General features: G+C 38.2%; 1 protein-coding gene across 6 annotated transcripts in view; it reads right to left on the bottom strand.

Moving 5' to 3' along the window:
• Positions 1-374: 374 nt before the first annotated feature.
• Positions 375-21,117, bottom strand: part of LOC137038514 (protein SFI1 homolog) — a 47,604-nt gene continuing 26,861 nt past the window's right edge. For 4 of the 6 annotated variants that reach the window (XM_067413134.1, XM_067413135.1, XM_067413130.1 and 1 more), the window contains 9 exons: positions 18,010-18,218; positions 17,547-17,691; positions 14,491-14,892; positions 11,063-11,336; positions 9,467-9,584; positions 7,635-7,779; positions 6,869-6,983; positions 1,717-1,827; positions 375-578 (listed from right to left, as the gene is read on the bottom strand). In XM_067413134.1, the coding sequence (XP_067269235.1) occupies positions 531-578; positions 1,717-1,827; positions 6,869-6,983; positions 7,635-7,779; positions 9,467-9,584; positions 11,063-11,336; positions 14,491-14,892; positions 17,547-17,691; positions 18,010-18,218 (1,567 nt within the window). In that variant the 3' untranslated portion in view covers positions 375-530. The remainder of the gene's footprint in view (positions 579-1,716; positions 1,828-6,868; positions 6,984-7,634; positions 7,780-9,466; positions 9,585-11,062; positions 11,337-14,490; positions 14,893-17,546; positions 17,692-18,009; positions 18,219-21,117) is intronic. The other 2 variants (XM_067413133.1, XM_067413132.1) reach the window with 2 other exon arrangements.

Below are 21,117 nucleotides of genomic sequence, written 5' to 3' on the forward strand. Positions count from 1 at the left end.
TCAGCTCCCACCGCACTCGGCCCTGCTCTGCTTCATACTAAAGTAACATTAATAAGCTCATCCATGAACATGATTTCTGCCTGAGTCCTGTCACAATTCTTTTCCAGTGGCTGTGAGGTGAAGACGACAGCTCCCAAGATTCCGTGTTCAATCTCGGCATCATCAAGTTACGTCTTTGTTTTGAATAGGTGACCTCTGGCAGCAAAAAAAAAAAAATGACAGTGTGCCTTTAACCCAAAATAATGGAAGTGAAATGTGATGGGGCATGTTTTAACATGTGAGGGGCACATTGCAACATGACCATGTTATCTGATGCAATCAAACATATATCCAAGACAAGCAAAAATATTTTGGCAATAAAATACAATGATCAACTTTTTCATATAAAATAATGGCATTTTTATAGAAGAAGAAAAAAAAGATATTAAACACTGCAAAGCACAGCTATACAGCAGTTAGTGCAGTCTGCTGTGGTCTGCACTGGATAGTTTCCATCTGTGAACACTCTGCTTGTAAACAGACAGAACTGGTTAGGGCTCAAATGATCCATGGGCTCGCTGCCACCACATATGTAACACCTGCCAATTAAAACACAACAGAAAAAAAAAAAAAAATCATTATTATCAATCTGCACACAGATGTTGGTATGGGTTAATCTTAGGGAATGGTGTAATTTGTGTGCAATGTGTTCCCTTCACTGATATACTTAACAGAATACTGAACTTCATCACATTATTATGTACAGTCATCCTTACCTGTTAGTTTTTTTATCACCCAATTTGCAGGCCTCCATTCATCTGATTATATTTTAATGGCTTAAATAGCTTAAATACATTTCATTTTACATACATAAGTTGCTGTAGTTAAAATATCATACTTTTACTATGTATATTTAGCATGTTTTTATCCAGAGAAAGTACTTTAAAAGACACACACACATGTTGGTCTATGTGGTTTACAGGGACTCTCCATAGGCGTAATGGTTTTTATACTGTACAAACCGTATTTTCTATCCCCTTACACTGCCCCTGCCCCTAAACCTACCCATCACAGGAAACATTCTGCATTTTTACTTTCTCAAAAAAACATCATTTAGTATGTTTTTAAGGCCATTTGAATTATGAGGACATTTGATATGTCCTCATAAACTACATTTATAGTGTAATACCAGTGTAATACCCATGTAGTTATACAAATTTGTGTCCTCATAAACCACATAAACAGGCTCACACACACACACACACACACACACACACACACACACACACACACACACACACACACACACACACACACACACACACACACACACACACAGTCTCGCTGTAACTTGTCACTTATCAATGCTATAGTACTTTAATATATCTTATTTAAGAATCTTATATCACGTTTTAACAATGTGTTACAATGTAACAATATTTTAGATTTTAGATGGAGATTTTAACTATATTTACAATTCAGCACACTTTTTCACAAGGGAGTCTTACATGATAAGCTAAAATATTGCTCCACATTGAACAGTGATAAGACAGTGTGAACGATAAGGATGAAAGTCAATATTTATGAGTTTATTCATAAGCACACTGGGTTGATTCAGCACAGACCACATTATAGTGACCTAATAGCTATTAGAGATACTAAGTGCATGGTGACCCTGTTTATCTTGTGCAAATATGGTGAGATTTTTGTCAGAGTTGTGGACTGTGTCTGCTTTACCCATGTCAAAAGCATGCTGTTAAAGTTGGATGAGTAATCAGCAGATATTCTGTTCCTGATGTGTCTTTTTCTCCAGGTAAGCCAGGTTCTTTGCAGCACAGAACGCTCATACTGTACCAGAAAGATAAGGATAAGGTTTAAGAATTCTGTCATTGTAATGTTCTCAAATTATATTAAAAACAAAGAGATTCTTGTTGATAGTGGCTTGTGTTATTACTAGTCTTGTGGACCCTAGGCAAGAAAATGGGCCCGAACAATACTGACAGTATTAGAACTACAGAATATACAATATACAAAATATACAGAATATACAAACATGAAAATTACAATGAAAAATACATTTCTAAAACTAAGCACACCACACATTGTTTGTTGACAAATAGCATTTGTTTAACATTAAGTTCAACTTTAAAATGCAGCAGGGAGGACATTTTTTAGGCCAAATCCTTGCAAATGAGTTAGCAGTTTAGCCCTTCCGAATTCTGACAGTTTAGCATTTTTTTATGGTTAAATGTTTTTTTTTTAATGGTTTTTGGTTAAATGCCTAAAATACTGTAAGGTCTTTGGTTAACAGAAGCTCATTATATATTCACATTTATTCAGGTTTTACTTCGTTTGAAAAGGGTGCTTGCTAAAAAATGTCTAAATGGGAATACAGAGGTTGTCAGGGAGTACGGCTGTAACCATGTCTTAAACATTGGGGGGTAACCAAAGTTTAATAATTAAACTCTTAGTAAATAATATTTTATTAAAAAATATACACACATTAACTCTTGATTTTATGTCTAATATGTCAAAAATGAAAATATACAGTATATATGTCAGGGTTCTGCCCTGGCAGCTCTGTCTGTTTTGTCTTTGTTTAATGTCTCTATGTTTGTGTTGTGTCTTAGTACTTGGATCTGTCTCTCTCTGTGTTTGTCATGTGTTCCTCTTGTCCTGCCTCCTTGTTTGCTGTTAGCACGCCCCCTTGTTTAGTCTGGTCTAGTCCTCGTTTCACTAATTGTGCTCACCTGTTCCTCATGTGCTCTGGTCCCTTTATATTGTGCTACCTTCCCTCATGTCTTTGCTGGTTCGTTGTGTATGTTTGTGAGCGTTTGCTTGTGCGTACATGTCTCTAGCGCCTTGTCTAGCCTAATCTAGCCTTTTCTAGTTTTAGTGTCTCCTGTTTTTCTAGCTTTGAATTTATTTTCAGTTTTTTCTTTGTTCCTGAGTTTTTGAGTCTAGTGAAGTTTCTGTCTTTATTTTGCTTGCTTTCTCCAGGTTTTATTTTGGTATTTTTCTTCTAGCCTTATTGTTTAGTTATCTGGGTTTTGATAGCTTACCTCTTTTATTTTTCCTGTTTTTCACTTATTTTTTAGTTCAGTCTTTTTATAGAGATTGATTTGTTTTATTTATTTTTTCATGTTTTCTAGCTCCAGTTATTATTTTAAGTTTTTGTTTAATTTAGTCATAGTTCTTAGTTTGTCTGTTTCTTGTTGTCTTGTCTAGAGTCTTGTCGTGTGTGTGTGTGTGTGTGTGTGTGTGTGTGTGTGTGTGTCCTTTGTTGTTTTCTGTCCAGTGTTTTTCCCTGGCTGCTGTCTCCACTGCCTGTCAGCCAAGACTCCTGCTTCTGTGAGAACATCAAGCCTCAGGTTCCTGCCTGGATTGGTCCACCATCGCCCAGCCTGGTGTTGCCTCACAAGCTGTCGTCTAGTTCATTGGCTCCCTGGACTGGTCTCAGTGGTCATCCTCCCCTACCTGTCGTCGTGGTGTCTGTCCCCTGCCCTGGTGTTTGGACTGTCACTCATCCACTACCCTCTTGTGTCTTGTTGTTCTGTCTTTTTAATAAACTGTCCTTGTTGATTCACTCTGCATCTGGGTCCTCCACTTCCTGATCCTTGACTATATATATATATATATATATATATATATATATATATATAAAGCATTTTCTTGCTTTATCACATTCAGTTATGAATTACAATTTAAATTACAGCATATTTTCAATTTAAAAAAGTTGCATCACTATGTTACTGTGGTTAAATACATCCATCATAAACAGTTGTTGAACTTCAATTGTTTAGATACTTATATTTTAGCCACGCATGCACTCTTTCACTGTAAAAAATAAAAGAATTGTGTAATGATCTTCAGGGACCATTAAGCACCACCTTCTTGGATCTGACTGGCCATCAGTTTGACACTGATGAGCACTGTTAGACCGCTGAGGCAGACCAGACTAAAAGTGTAACTTTTAAACTGCCTGTCATCCTAACAACAAACAGAGCGATGCGTAATGGAGAGCAGCATGAAGAAATATCATATATTGGGGTGGACAAGTGGGCTATTTCCAATTATTGGGGGGGTCCCTATTTTTTTTTTTTTTTATTTAAAAACAATAATGTTAAAATTATGTAAAATGTTAAAATATGATACATCAGACTTTTTAGGAATGTTTGTTTCTATATCTTTCAATCATCATTACATTTCATTGCATTGTATGATTTGTCCCCTACAATTAAAACTACAGAGCTTTAATTATAAAACTAAACATTTAATTATATTATATCTTACTAATGTAGCTGTAAGCTGTAGCTTAAAGGGTTAGTTCACCCAAAAATGATGTCATTAATTACTCACTCATCATGTTGTTCGACACCCGTAAGACCTCCGTTCATCTTCGGAACACACATGAAGATATTTTAGTTAAAATCCGATGGCTCAGAAAGGCCTTTATTGACACCAATGACATTTCCTCTCTCAAGACCCATAAAAGGCACTAAAGACATCATTAAAAGTCCATGTCACTACATTGGTTCTACAATAATTTTATGAAGCGACAAGAAAAGTTTTTGTGTGCAAAAAAATAAAAAAATAAAAATAAAGACATATAAAGTGATGGCCGATTTCTAGACAAAGCTTCGAACCATTATGTATCAGTGTATTGATTCATGTTTCAGATCTTCAAAGTCACATGTGATTTCAGCAGTTTGGCGTTTTGACACGCGATCCAAAACATGAATCGATACACTGATTCATAACGGTTCGAAGCTTTGCTTAAGCCAAAGTCGGAAATAAGTCATTATTTAGTTGTTGTTTTTTAGTTGTTTTTTTGCACGTTTGTTTTCAAACCTCAAATAAAGATTCAAACGGTCATGAGTCAGCGGATTGATTCATGATTTGGATTGTGTGTCAAACTGCCAAATTGCTGAAATCACGTGACATTGGCGATCCGAATCATGAATCAATAAGCTGATTCATAACCATTTAAATTTTTATTTTTATAAACGCGGAAGAGAAGACAATGCTGAATAAAGTCGTAGTTTTTGATATTTTTGGACCAAAATGTATTTTCGATGCTTCTAGCTTCTAACTGATCTAACTAACTGATGTCACATATGGACTACTTTGATGATGCTTTTATTCCCTTTCTGGACATGGACAGTATAGTGTGCATACACTTAGATACGTTCTCTGACTAAATATAAAATATCTTAAACTGTGTTCCGAAGATGAACGGAGGTCTTGCGGGTGTGGAACAACATTAGGGTGAGCCATTAATGACAAATTTAAATTTTTGGGTGAACTAACTCTATAATCCAAAGACGATACATGACAGAAGGAATGGGTAAGACGTGGGAGGAGCCAGAGCGGAGTTGCCTGGGAAAGACTACGGCAGAACTAATGGAGGGAGAAGACAGGCTGAAGTCAGGAGCCCAGTGAGGTGGAGACGTGACCAGAGGAGACCCAGCCGTAGCAGAGACATCTGTGATGTGGAAGGCCATGGACGAGCTGCAGGTGGGCATGATCAAGGTGGGGCGTGGGCTTGGCAGACCAGGGTGGAGATGGTTGGAGTGAGGACAATTATGGAACCGGAGGGAAGGAGGAACATGCAGGAGCCAGGAGGGTGCAGGGGCAAAGCACAGCAGATGAGTTGGAAGTCAGAGGCAAAGCTAGAGCAACGATGGACCAAGAGGGAGCTAGAGGGACAAGGCATGCCTTGAACTGCTCATTGAGGCAAGTATGGACAAATACGATGAGCAAGCTGCCTGAGAAGTGGGTAAGACATGCCAGATATAGAAAGTCCCTCATGTTGTCCACTAGGGAGCGATCTCCTTGCTCCAGCACGAGTAGATAGACAGAAAATAACACAACTACCATACTTTAACAAGAATCAATGAACAGAAGGCTTAAATACAGAAGGAAATGGAACAGGGAACAGGTGTAAACTAATTAGGAACCATGACAACTAATGAAAGAATGAATTTCTTTCTTCTGCAGAACACAAAAGAAGATATTTTGAAGAATATGGGTAACCAAAGAATTGACGTCAACACCCCATTGACTTAAATATGGGGGAGGGGGATACTATTAAAGTCAGTGGGGGCAATCAACAATGTTTGGTTACCAGCAATCTTCAAAATGTCTTCTTTTGTCTTCAGCAGGAGAAAGAAACTCATACAGGTTTGGAACAACTTGAGGGGTGATTAAGTGATGACAGACTTTCCATTTTTAGGTTAACTATCCCTTTAAGATCGATTTACATTACAAGCTGTACAACTGATTTACATTTAGAATTTCATCTCACTTTTTGGCATATAAATAACATCAATGGCATCAAATTCTCTTGTTTGAGCAGTATATTGTTTATAGCATACGATATGAGTCATAAAAGTAAAAAAATAAATATATATTTATATTTTGTCTAAAGGTTTAGTAAATGTTGAGGTAAGCTGGGCGAGGCAGAGAGTCGTGGGAACGGAGCGAGAGTGGCGTGAGTGTGAATGAGCGTCACCTGTCAATCCTTTTTGTGACCTATTATCTATATATGCGACCACTTGAGCACTTTTGACAAAGGTTTGGAAACTGTGGATAATAATACAGTATCCGATATACCAGACATCCTACGCAACATGAATAAATGATGCAGATTACCTCTATATTTTGTTTTGTTTATTTATACTGTATTGAAAGTCACTTTACACTGTACACTTTACAGTCACATTAGAGCTATTTGTCAGTTATTTGTCATTTGGTGATTAAAAGTTGTGGCCCCCGGTGGCCACCTGTGTCGCCTGCAGGACGGGCTGGCCCTGGTTGCTCGGCCATTGATAGACAGATTTTGTAAAGCCTTCATAATAATAAATGTTCATTGATGTGGATTACTTACTTGTTGTGTATACAGCAATGATGCTTCAGTTTGGTTTTTCCAGCAGGTCCAGTACAGATGTGTCAGTCTTTGCACTCTTCTCTCCACAGCTCTGATACGGCTCATGGAAATATCACTAATTATTAATCAATATTAGCCAGCTAATATTGTCAACAGCTCATTTCTCAAAACTACAAACATAAAACACTTTGTGTTGAACATTTTTCAAAATCTGGCTCTAAATGTATTATAACTGTGGCAATATTCTTGAGTTTTAAAGCTACACTGTGTGATATTTTCCCCCATCTAGCAGTGTAAAGGTATATGACCATCCAGTGAATATTAGTTTCTGTTCCTCTCAATTCTGATTTAGTTTTAACTCCTACGGTGGCTGATTTAGTCCAAGATTAACATGGCAATCCCCCTCTTCACATTCGGCACGGTGCCATTGATTGTTAAAACGTGAAAGGCGAAGCTTTAATTTAAGGGTATGTCCCTCTTTGGCTAATGTACTTTCAAGATGGAGGGGCAACATGGCGACCGGCATTCGAACCCCTCAGCCGTATGTATTTCAATGGCATATTATAAACTTACGAGAATACTTTATTACTTGAAAGAAGTAAATATACATTAATGAGCACATATATTTTTGAAAGAACTAAGTGTTTTTAGCTAAGAATAAACTAAAAAAAGTTACACAGTGTAGCTTTAAGGATTTTGTGTAGCCTATGTAAACTTGTTATTGTTGTGTGCTGGTATATTTTACTTAAAACCAATATAATTTTACCTGTGTGAAAGCTGTGTCTGCCTGTGTTGGGAAGATTTCTGGCCTTTTTGGTACACTCTGACCCAATGATGGAAAGTTCTAGATACTCCTCTGCCCTCCAGCCAGAGACTCACAGCCTCCCCCATCTGCCTCAGGGCTTTATGTTCTAGTGGAGAATAAAAGCATTTGGACACTGAAACCACACTTAAAATGTGTACATTTTATTGAATTAAATACACAATATCAAACAAGAGCTGCAGGACATTTTTTACAATAACTTCACTGTTGCTTTGGTGATTTTACTGGCTATATGAAGTCATTTTCCCTGGAGTTCACACAAGTGTCCTAACAGAGAAACCACAGGTGAAGTTCATCACATCAACTACACTGTAAAAAGAAATACAAAAAAGGCTCCAATTGAAATTTTTCTAGTGACTGATCACATCTAAATTTTTCAGTTTGCCAAATTGGAATTCTAAAAATTGATGCAATTTAATTCACAGAAATTCAATTTGGCCAACTGAAAAATGTAGATGTTATCAGTCACTTGAAAATGTTCAATTGGAGACCTGAATTTTTTTAATAGTGTATAAACAATATTTTTGATCAGTTCATCTTTTGTTTAATTATTTCAAATACAACAAATGTCTTTTTTGTGAATGCTTGCAAAGTGTGTTTTCTTCTTGTAAACAAATGTCACTTGGCTTGATATTGTGGTCTAATGCAATGACATTTGGACATATTTAATGTCACTTAAATGTCCAAAAACAAGTCAATTGTAGTTCATAATGTATTTGCATGAGGTGACGACCCAAACAGCTGATTCAATCACCTGTATCACTTCATCATTTCTATATTATTTAACCGCTTACACTCTGTGGACCCTATACAGGGTTGGAAATGACATCGTCATGTATATATTTTCAATTTTAAATGTCATATGTGGAGCTATGGATGTCGATGTCGTATGTGGTACCATTTGAAAGCTTTGAGTCTCTACTTTCTGGAGATATGCATCACTTTGGCATTTGTTTTACAAAAAGTAATGTATTTACACTAAATTACTCTGGTACCATTTCCGCCTGGATTTGGCCTACCCAAATTGAAAAGCTTCTCATACACACATACAGTGGTCTAGGTTCAAAATGTTGGTGTCACTTTACAGGAAACCCTTTAAAGTTACATAAAACACTGCAAAAAGTGATAAACATGTAAGTATATGTTGTCTAAGCTGTAATAACCCCCCCCCAAAAAAAGAGTAGGCGCTTTTTTTTTTTTTTTAATATAAATTCATTTTTGAAAGTGTGTAACTCAGGCCCTGTGTTCTCTATGACCCTGTAGACAGTTTGGCTGTTTCCAGCATATATAATTCATTTAATGACACTGGGATATTGCATTTATATATCAAAAAGGGGGGTCATCCCTTCAGACCCATTTGAATAAATATCTGGCATACAACATGACACAGACAAACTTCTTTTTTTCCACTATTTTCTAGAATTTAGTGGAAACAGCCAAAATCTGTCTGCGGGGTCCTAGAGCACACAGGGCCAGAGTTACACACTTTCAAAAATGAATGTATAAAAATTAAAATATAAAAGCGCCTACTTTTTTTGGAGGTTATTACAGCTTAGACAACATATACTTACATGTTTATGACTTTTAGAAGTGTTTTATGTAACTTCAAAGTGTTTCCTGTAAAATGACACCAACATTTTGAACTTAGACCACTGTATGTGTGTATGGGAGGCTTTTCAATTGGGGTAGGCCAAATCCAGGCGGAAATCCGAAGAAATGGTCTTGGAGTTTAAGTAGAATTCGCAAGGCAAAGGCGTAGAAATTCCAGAGTTTACCTTTGGCCCACAGTGACCACGTCCTTAGAGCTAACCGGGCTTCGCTTCTTTCCTTCTTAACACAAAACAGATCTGCTACTTTCAACAAATCCTTGCTGTGTGTCCAACGCTTGAACAACTGTAAAGAGAAGTAAATACTCATAGGTAAATCAGATTACATTAGAAATTAGATTAAATGAAAGCACATATATTTCAGCAATATCATTCAGTTCAGGACAACAACTGTGACCTCACAGTTTTCTGCAGAGATTCTTTATAGCTGAATTGAACTCATTCCATAATTTATTAACTTTACACAGATATTAAGCCAAACCGAATCAACACTGGACTGATTTTAACAGAAAAAAGTATGCTATTTTCATTTGTAGAGCTGCTCCACAGCATAACTGAACTGTTTATTTCACTGTTCTAATGAACGTGTTATCAGTGTAAAGCTGCTGAAACAATCTGTATTGTATAAAGCACTATATACACCGATTAGGCATAATATTCTTAATTGTGTCGGCCCCCCTTTTTTGTTGGACCTGTCGAGTCATGGACTCCACTAGACCCCTGAAGGTGTGCTGTGGTATGTGGCACCAAGATGTTAGCTGCAGTTCCTTTAAGTCCTGTAAGTTGTGAGGTGGGGCCTCCATGGTTTGGACTTGTTTGTTCAGCACATCCCACAGATGCTCGATTGGATTGAGATCTGTGGAATTTGAAGGCCAAGTCAACACCTCAAACCATTCCCGAAGCATATGCTTTGTGGCAGGGCACATTATCCTGCTAAAAGAGGCCACAGCCACCAGGGAATACTGCTTCCATGAAAGGGTGTACATGGTCTGCAACAATGCTTAGGTAGGTGGTGTCAAAGTAACATCCACATGGATGACAGGACCCAAGGTTTCCCAGCAGGACATTGCTCAAAGCATCACACTGCCTCTGTCCGCCTTGCCTTCTGTCCATAGTGCATCCTGGTGCCATGTGTTCCCCAGGTAAACATCACATCCTTGCGTTGGCCCATTTTTCCTGCTTCTAACACATCAATTATGAGGACAAAATGTTCACTTGTTGCCTAATATATCCCACCCACTAACAGGTGCCGTGATGAAGAGATAATCAGTGTTATTCACTTCACCTGTCACTGGTCATAATGTTATGCCTTATCGGTGTAAATAAAGGTGTCTAGACTTGACTTTTATTTAAACAATAATAATACATTAATTGTAACTTCATTTAATTATTTTAATAAATATGTATAATATAATTTATAATAAACTTTTTAATCAGACACCCTCTTTTATGTATTAAAAAATAATTGACCAGTGTTAATTGATATACTATTATATAGTTTTAATTATTTTTTATTTTTGTTAAAGTTTTTAGTTATACTTATTTTAGTACTTTAACTTAAACTAAATGAAAATAAGAAATGTTTCCTTGGTAACTAGCTAAAATATATATATATTTAATATATTCAAAACATTTTCAGTTAATATTAGCTTTATTTTTAAATTTCTTTTAAATAGGTCAGTTCACTGCAATCTATATCTAGACCTCATTTTTATATTACATGATATCAACATATAGAAAATGAATTAAAGAACTGAATCAAACCTTGTGAAGTAGCCTGTTGTTAAATGTTTTATTCGCTCTAGATTCTGTGGCAGCAGTTCTCCAGAGATGAAAAGCTCGACCACTAACTCTGCTCTGATAGATGATGAGCTGGCTCTCCATTGCACACTTCCTCTGCTGACCCTGGATCAGAGCTCTTCTCCACTGCATGAATACAGCAGCCAGCAGTCTCATCTCACTGCTGTACTGGAACCAGGCCTCTCTGTACCTCCGTCTTTGCGCTGATACTGTTTGTCTGTACCATGCCAGCAGAACCCTACATGGAGAATAAGTTATATTAAAGCCAAAAGCTTGGCAGGCAAATGCAATGCAAATGACAGCACAAAATACTATTAATTATTATAGTTATTATTACTATTATATATTAATATTCATTATTTTTATTATTATTATTTTAGAGACTTTAGAGATTATTATTTTTTTGCCTGTTTGTTGTGATTGAGGTCAGTATTACATGCAGTGTTAGCTAGCAGGCAAAAGCCATTTAATTAAATACATTTTATGTAACAGGGGTATGTCAATATTCAAAAAGGACGAAAATGCATCACAAAACAACCATAAAAATGCCAAAGGTCATTATCTCTTGTGTGTCTCATAAATGAATGATTCATTTTGGACAATTCATAACACAAATCGATCATATGGATCTAGAAGTTTGGAATATAGTACACAAGTCATATTGATTGCATAGTTTTTACTATCAGTAAACCAGCAGCTTTGTCATTTTGCTAAATATGTCTTTTTGTGTAAATAAGAGTAAATTATGGCAGAATATATATAAGGGATGCAACAATACAGTTAGTCCACAGTTCAGTACATACCACAAAAAAACCTTACTAAAACTTGTACACATTCCTGTTGCATTGTATAATATTATATATAATAAATATATATATATATATATATATATATATATATATAAATATATTTTTTATATATATATATATTTACAGATTTACAGTGGCAGCTCAGAGATGTACAGTAGCATTTAAGTATGAAATTGAATAAATTTAGGCTTAAATTAAAACTACACAGTATTCAATATACAATATACATTTATTGAAAGCTACTGTATATACATTATTCAAGAGCATCAAGTGATTTTTAGGGGCCAAGCCCCAAAGGGGCTGTAGCCCCTCTTGAAATTGTTGGTTTACTTTATTATTATTATTATTATTATTATTTTTCCCGAATGGGAGTCAATGGCAGCCCTATGAACCGTATATAGGAAAATGATGAAATTTGGCACACTTGTAGATATCTTCATCAATAATGCATATACCAAATTTGGAGTCTCTAAGACCAACTCCATAGCGCCACCACCAGTCCAAAAATTCAACATTTAAACTATTATAACTTTTGAACCATTTGGAATAGAGAAATAAAACTTAGTACATCTGATTCCTCTCCTCACCCTCATCATTTTCAATATCTTACATTAATGCTCCGCCCCTTACAGTAACAGCCATTTTGAAAAGTACAGTATTCAGTTTTTTTGCTACTCCTCCTTCAAATTTTGTCCAATTTTGTCGAAACTTGGCAGAGAGAATCTTTGGACTAAGCCGCATAGAAATGACTGAACAGAATTTTGATACTCATCTCTGTTCAAAAGTTATGATGTCATGAACTTAACAAGCTCGACCCAAAATTGGTTCTGAGGCTGTATCTCGGCCAAACTTTGATCAATCGAAACGAAAATTGGTACGCTTCTTCAGACCCATGATCTGAGGGTCCATGCCAAAGTTGGGAACAGCGCCACCTAGGGGTCATGAGATATGAAAAAAGGCTATTTTTGCTAATAACTTCTGAACGCTTTGTCAGAAAATCATAATTTTGGTGTCTATGGATTCCCCGCGTCATGCCGAATCTGTGGATACCGGATATGTTAGGATCGAATGAACCACGTGACCGCCATTTTGAATTTTGTCATAAATTGCTATATCTTTTGAAATATTTGATATATCTGCACAAAATTTGGTATGCCTGACCGTCAGCATGTCCCGAACGTACCTGAGAAGTTTCAGAATAGCGCCACCTAGTGTTCCCGAGATATGGGAATTTTTGCTAAAACATTTATAACTTTTGAACGCTTTGTCTAAATTTGATATAATTTATTTCATTTTGTTCCCTGGCTTATGCAGAATCCGACGATATATCATTTGTCATATTCCAAACATGTTACTGTCCGCCATATTGAAACAAGTGAAAAACAGTTTTTTCGCTACTCCTCCTACAAATTTTGTCCAATTTTGTCCAAATTTGTCTCAGATGATCTTCGGACTGAGCCGCACAGAAATGACTGAACAGATTTTTGATATTCGCTACCATTCCTGAGATATTTGTCACTGAAGTTGACCCTTCCTGTGTTTGTGTTTTTATGCTAGTTAGCTTAGCATGCCAATTGGTTATTTGCAAAATGTGCTTCTGTTCCAGACGTTGAGTCATTCTGAGATTGATCTAAACAGAACTTTTTAAACATTAAATGCTGTGCATTTATTTGAAAAAAATCTTCTTTTTGATTCGACTCTCATTAGAACTATGGAACTTCAGCAGGTGTTTGAACACAAGCCCGGCCGGTGGCGCAGCGAGATGAGCGATGGACCCAGCGCCCGGAGGTTATGGGTTCGAGTCCCGTGGGGGGCGGCCTTTTAAAGGTCGCTCTGCGTTCGGCGAAAGCCCCTTCTGGGGCTTGGCCCCGTACAACTGCTTGCAGTTCTTGTTCTCTTTGTTTTTAGTTGTTTTATTAAACATAATTTAATGAACTGATGAACTGTTCCTTTAAGGACAAGTGTTCCCAATCACTTGGCTGCGCTGCTAAGATCTGTTCGCATAGAAATCTAATCTCCACTTAAGTAGAACTTACACCAACCTTTAACTTTACTCTTTCACAAGACTGGTGTTCCAGCATATGGCATAGGACGCTGGAGTTAGAATATAGTTCTCGGGAGAGCCAAGTTTTGTTTTGCTCTATCCTCTTCGCTTCTGCGTTTCTCACTTACGCTACACCACGGCATTCGCTGGAATGCCCGTATCTCGTGAACGCACGTGCGACAGTTAGCAGAAGTTTGTAAAGTTTTAAATATGGATATTTTTCTTGTAAAAACTAATTGCTTCGCTTCAGAAGGCCATTATTAACCCCAGAGATGTGTGGAGTACTTTTATGATGAATAGATGCACTTGTATGGACTTCAAAACAGAAATAGCCATTAACTGCCTTTATAAAGCTTAGAAGACCAGTACATTTTTTTATATAACTCTGATTGCCTTTTCCTGAAAGATAAATATCATAGGATGATATTAGGTGTCATGGTGCATATGACCTAGGATGGGTCAGGGTTATTGTTAGGGTTAGTAAATCATAGGCTAATTTTCATTTTTGGGTGAACTATCCCTTTAAGTCCCAATCTCACCTTCTCTGCTGTCTCTGTGTACAGTGATCTCTACTCCTGGCCCTCTGTCTGAAAGCTGTTTTCCAGCACAGGAACATGTTTTTCATTGTCCGCACGATGTTTCTCTGCTTTCTGGCCCGTGAGATGAGCTGTCTCCACTGATGCATCACCAGTCGGGCCCTCTTCCTCTCAACAAGTCTCTCCCTCCACTCACACAAATAAAGACGAAGATGCCCTGGGTCTTCCCAGCGGTGGATGAGACTCGTGATGTGAAGTATTTGAGAATGTGTATGGCTGAGTTTGAGCTGCCAGAGACAGAACGCTCTCTGCTGTAGTCTCTGCGTCCGGACCTCCTCCAGCTCTCTGCTTATACACAGCAGCTCTGCATGATGCCTGAACTCATGAAGCCACAGAGAGAAATACCTGTAGGTAGAATAGAGCAGAACATAATATTTAATTACCTCACCATAGAATGTTTTTTATCAAAGTTAAAACAAGGTATTTAGCATCCTTTAATTATGTTTGCGCTATAGTTCAATTCTAGCCTGGATGCCAGCCGAACTTAGCCCCGCTCACAACATTTTTAGGTCGGGCAGTATGGTCTGGCCTTGCTCCATAGAGGAGTAATAATCCCCGAACAGAAACTGTTCGGACCAATGAAATCATCAGGGCGGGCTTTAGACGATGACGGACAGATGATCAACAGTAACGTAATCATACACGTCATCAAAGGCGCTTGGATTATATTTACTCAAATCCTAAACGGAGAGCTTGTTTGTATATGCATTCACCTTCACAATTTCTCTCAAAAATGATGATCATGTTGGGTAAGTACTCTGTGTATCAATAAATTATTGTATTTTTTTACAACACCGGCAAAGATAGTTTATTCTTTTAAGTATAAACGTTTTTATGACGGATGACATTTGGGGGGTAAAATGTGTGTTATTTTGGCAAGGTTGCCTGCTAATATTCAAACTCATGGGTCTATATATCACATAATAGTCGCTTCAACCCACGGACATAGATAACAGCCCGCAGAAAAAAAACGTGGCCTTGGCAACACAGTGCAGTTGAGCTCTGTTGACGTCGATTCGTTGTTCTGATTGGTTGTAGGTCTACCCAACTGAGGTCTTTCCTGGTTTGGTTGAAACACGCCCCATAATCACAGCCCAATGGAGTATATCTTATTGACTGGGAGGGGTACGGCCCCGAGGAGCACTCCTGGGTCAGGTCTCAGGATAACCTGGGTCCCACATTGACTGCTGCTTTTTACCGAGACCACCAAAGATAATATAAGTTGATAAAGACAATATAATTAAACGATTTATAATTATGAACAATTGTGGCTAGGAAATGCACTAAATTCATAACAATAAGGAAGAAAAAAAGCAAATTCAAGATTGGTGATTGGTTGATACTTGCAATGATGGGTTTTGTGTACTTATCGAAGAATCTTCTTTTCTCGTCTTGGAATTAATATTGTTGATTGTATATTCTTTGAAATAGGACTATATAAGTATGTGGTGACTGTCTTATTGATTAAATGTATTTACTGCTCAAATATGTTCAAAAGGGGGTTGGCATTAATAAGCTTAAGCTTCTGCCTACTCCTTTTGAGCATCATATCTACGTTTCCCCCCCCCCCCCCCCTTTATTTTAATTTTCTTAATCATTTTCTTCTGTTGAAACTTGTTACTATGTTGAATTTTGTAGAATTCAGATGCTCAAATAAATAAAGATGATGATGATGATGATGATGATGATGATGATGATGATGATGATGATGATGATGATGATGATGATGAATTTTCAGATCGTTACTCCAGAGTGGTGTGGCAAGCAGCGGGGCGAGGGACCGCGAGAGCGGGCCGGTGATTGATGTTAACGAGTGCCAGCTGCGTGGCACACCGGTCTCGTCTCGCGGTCATGTGACGGGAGCATAAAAGGAGGAACATGGCAGCGGAAGACGAGAGAGGACCAGGCCTGGACTTTATGTTATGTTTTATTTTACGTGTGTTTGTGTTTGTGGGCAGTCGTCCGTGAGGGGCTGCCCACGTTTAATTTTGTGTGTTCGCGGGCAGTCGTCCGTGAGGGGCTGCCCGCGGTTTTACTTTCATTTTGTTTATTTATTTTGAATAAATGGTTTTGAACGTTCGCCGGTTCCCGCCTCCTTCCTTCCCATCTACGAACTTCATTACATCCAGTCTTCAGTGTCACATGTGACATCCAGTCTATCTCATGATCCTTCAGAAATCATTCTAATATTCTGATTTATTATGAGAGTTGGAAACAGTTCTGCTGCCTAATATATTTGATGAATAAAAGGTTCAAAAGTACTACATTTTTTTCAAAATAAAAACATTTTCAAATAATATAAATCTCCTTTATCATTTTTTTTTATCAATTTAACACATCCTTGCTGAATAAAATTATTGCTTTATTTAAAAAAAAAGAAAGAAAATAAATGACTGACCAGTAGTTTATATTGTTGTTACAAAAGATTTCTATTTTTAAAACAGTATCTTCTTTTTTTTAATTTAATTTAATTTAATTTAATTTAATTTAATTTAATTTAATTTAATTTAATTTAATTTTTTATCAAAGTATAAAAAAAAAGAAAAAGAACTGGTTCTAACTTTGAAAATGATTCATCATATTAGAATGATTTCTGAAGGATCATGTGACACTGAAGACTGGAAGAATGATACTGAAAATTCAGCTTTGTATCACATAAATAAATGATCATTTAAAGTATAATAAATTGAAAAACAATTATTTTAAATTGTTATAATATATCACAATATTTTTTTTATTTTTTTAATCAAATAAATACAGGCTTGATGAGCAGAAGAAACTTCTTTCAAAAACATTACAAATTGTAATGTGTCCAAACTTTTGGCCTGTATATATACATATATATTTAATGACCTCTCAGACCCCCCCCCCCCCCCCCCCCCCCACACACACACACACACACCCCCCACCCCCGGGGCACAATGTTTTGGATAACAGTCTCCACTAAATGACATCTGACTTCGAATACACCGTTATTTTTCTCATTTTCACACACACACCTGTATTTTAAGGTTCTTTGATGATAAAGCTGAGATCTTCTGAAATATTCCACTGCCTGGCTCCACATGAGAAAGGTTCTTCTCTTCATGACAATCTTCCCCCTCTCTTCATACTCATACAGAAGAGCCTGTCGATGGGCCCAATCTGAATCACAAGAACATCACATGCTTTTACTATGTGTACTTACAGTGTACCTACCTAAGCAAGTACTGAGTAATATAAGGCAACTACATGGGGTAAGGTTCTACCGTAATTTGCTGTTATGATGCATACACTCAATATACTGCAATATTACTTTGCAATGTGTATTATAAGGCAATATGAATTATTTGCATTATATATGCATATTAGTTATATACAGGCATGATATTTTAAAGGGAAATGATTAAACTACAGTGTAACAGGAAAAACAAGAAAAAAATAATACAAATTTGGCATAATTCAGTAATGATTTTGACTCACAGTGTACATGTTTTCTCCACTGCTGTAAGATGACTTTGACTCTCAGGTAGACTCTGTTTTGTACTTTGCTGTTCGCGAGCTGCTGCTGAGCACGGATGATTCTCCACTGACAGAAACTGACACGCAAGAGTCTGTAGCGTGAAAAGAACAGAGCAGATGCCTGCCTCTGCTTACAGACCTGGACACACCTCAACCATGCCGAAAACACTCTTAAACATACAGACACAGACACACACAGACACCAACACACAATATCAATAACATTCACTGAGTTTTACATCACGTTACATGTTGCAGATAGATAGAAACATATCTTCTAAGATTAAAACTAGTGGTTGACTGTTATAATGACCAATGCTGAAAACAGGTTGGTCAATGGCCGATATATACACACACGCAATATAATTACAATTTAATGACAGCTGATGAGATAATAATTACATATAAAATACAATGAACACTTCTTTAGTTTCAGTAACATATTAATATATTTTTTGTTTATATTTTAAATTAGATTTTTTAAAATTTAGTTTTCATTTTAATATCAGTTCATATTTTAGTAATTTAGTTTTTTGTCATGTTTATTAGATTTAGTTTTTTTTTATGTCAATATTAAAAATTCGGGTGGCAAGCGCCGTGTGAGCCCATTGAAGTGGAATGCAGAGGATTTGCTAGCCAGTCTCTCGGCAGGGCCTACAGAATCCTGGGCATTATAGGGGCCATTAAGCGAAATGCCATCAAGGAGGTCACAGATGCAGCAGAAGTTGCCTCAAGGTGGCTGTGGATAAGGAGAATAGAACCGTGGGCAGGGTAGGGCTACCTGGACACAAGCTGGGGCCTGATTAACCCCAGCTGGGTTGCCTGGGTGAGAGTGTACGATGCCTGAAAGGCTTAAAACATTCCGTGAGCCCAGGTAACATCACTGATGATGTGTCCAGGTTGCATTGAGTCTATGTATGTTACAAGTATAATCTTTTGGTGTGAGATCTTGAAACGCTAGCAACACTATACCAACATCGAATTCCCGCATTTGCTTATTCCTGAAGGCATCCCAAATGCTGTCCCAATCCCTCGTATTACAACAAAAAAAGTTGCCAAAGCTATTGATAGCATGAAGAACTCCAAAGAGCCGGGCTTTGACAATCTGGATTTTTGGAAGTTGAAGGAGCTGCATGTCACCATGATTGAATGGCTAGAAACATTCTTCAATGCCATTGTTGACTTTGTCAGCTAGCGGCGCACAGACAGACGATAAAAAAGAATAAAGTTCGAACACAAGTCTTTAATAGTCATACACAGCATAACACAGAACAAAAGGAAGTTGCATACACTCTAACACAATTGAGGAGGTGGAGGAGGTGGTGAAGAGAAGTTGACAGGAAACAACGAAGGGATGGCGACAGGAGGAACCTGGCGGCGATGATGGAAGATGCCTGATGTTGCAGAGCCAGAGCATAGCATTGACAACAGACTGTGACAGAGTAGAGGGAGGACCCAAGGTGTTGACAGGGCCAATGACATCCATACGACGACCAATGGAGGAGGAGCCGATGGATTCCAGGGCACAGATAGAGAGCCGATGGACTTGCTTGACTCTGGAGACTAAGGCGGAGACGAGACAGCGAGTGTCTGAGGTGGAGCCAAAGGATCCTCTCGCTCAGGCAAGATTGGGGATTGCCCACCCTGAGGCTTTACGTCACTGCAAGGTAAAGGGCTGCAGGCATCCAGCTGAGTTGGGACTGGAGGACTGGGTGCGCTTTAGTATGAGGGTGTCAGAGGTAAGCTTGACAGGATCAGAGACATGAATTCCAATTCCCAACAGGTCAATGATACCGTTTCACTGCTGTCTTGGAAGTGTGATGTTGAAAAACAAGCTGATAATATAGGATGGGAGGCAGGACCTTCGTCTCCAAATCGATCAGCCAGTCCTCAATGTCGAATTCCACCAGGATTCCCTCTGCTACAGATGTTGCTGGCTCACACCCCTGGTCAGACTCACTCTGGGGCTCTGGCTCCTAGGTTATGGTTGGCGCTCGCTGTCCCTTCCTCATCAGGCTCTGGCTCACTCATTGCGGCAGGCAGTCGCTCTCTGTCAGCGGAGGGCTGGCACCAACCGGGAACAACTGGAATACCAAGTCCAAGCATGGAAAGACTGCCTCAGCCAATATGACCTTCGTCTCAACATCAAGAAACTGAAATATTTGGAAACCAATCCTTCTGATGGCAACATTCTGGTCAGGGTTAAAGCTCTGAGCAAGGCACCTAACCCCCAATCCCTCCCCGTGTGCCACACAAATGGCTGGCCTTCACAACACTTTCACTTTATGGGAAGATCAGCTGAGAATAATGAGGGCTGGGATTGGACTTGAATCTGCCTCTGGGACCAGCTGCTTGATTTTTTAAAATTAGACAACATGAATAAGGTTTTTGGAGCCTGGAAAATGTCTAGCAGTTGTAGTAAATTGATCGCAGGTTGAAATTCAAATGAACCATCTTAAGATTGGCATTAACACGGGAAGTGAGAGTGGCCTTTGTTAATGAGGTGTAGTAGAGTTGTCTAGCTGTTTTCTACGATGATCATGTATTTCTCCCCCTCGATATCCAGATGTTGACTAACGAAGCCCCCTTCATTAGCTTTGGGGGATTTTACCCCAACCCCCCTCCTCTGCTCAGTTTGAGCTTTATCCTATTGCCATCTCAGCATTCCTTTGCATCCTGGCAGGCCTTGCTCACTTGAGCAGATGAGATGAAGTCTGCAGTACATTTAGGAGAAGGGTTGGTAGACTGGAGATATACATACAGGTTATATAACTGCTCAAAAAATTGGATGTCCGAGATTATCAGGGCTTGTGTCAAAAATGATTGTTTTATGGCAGGGATGGCTGGATGGACTGGAATGGAAGTAGACACTGAGGAAGAAGGTGAGTGTCTCACCGGTTGGAGCCAGAGTAGGCCATCTTGACATGCATGAAGAGGATTATGTGATCTAACACCCCCGAAATGAGAACAGGGGCTTGATGGGGTTGTGGGTGGAGAGGGATCACTCCTGGGGCCGGCAGATTGCGGTGGAGTTTCAGCGGAGTTAAAGCATCGTTAGTCAGGACATGA

The sequence above is a fragment of the Pseudorasbora parva genome, chromosome 13, assembly GCF_024679245.1.
Source record: "Pseudorasbora parva isolate DD20220531a chromosome 13, ASM2467924v1, whole genome shotgun sequence".
In the NCBI taxonomy this organism is placed as follows: domain Eukaryota; kingdom Metazoa; phylum Chordata; class Actinopteri; order Cypriniformes; family Gobionidae; genus Pseudorasbora; species Pseudorasbora parva.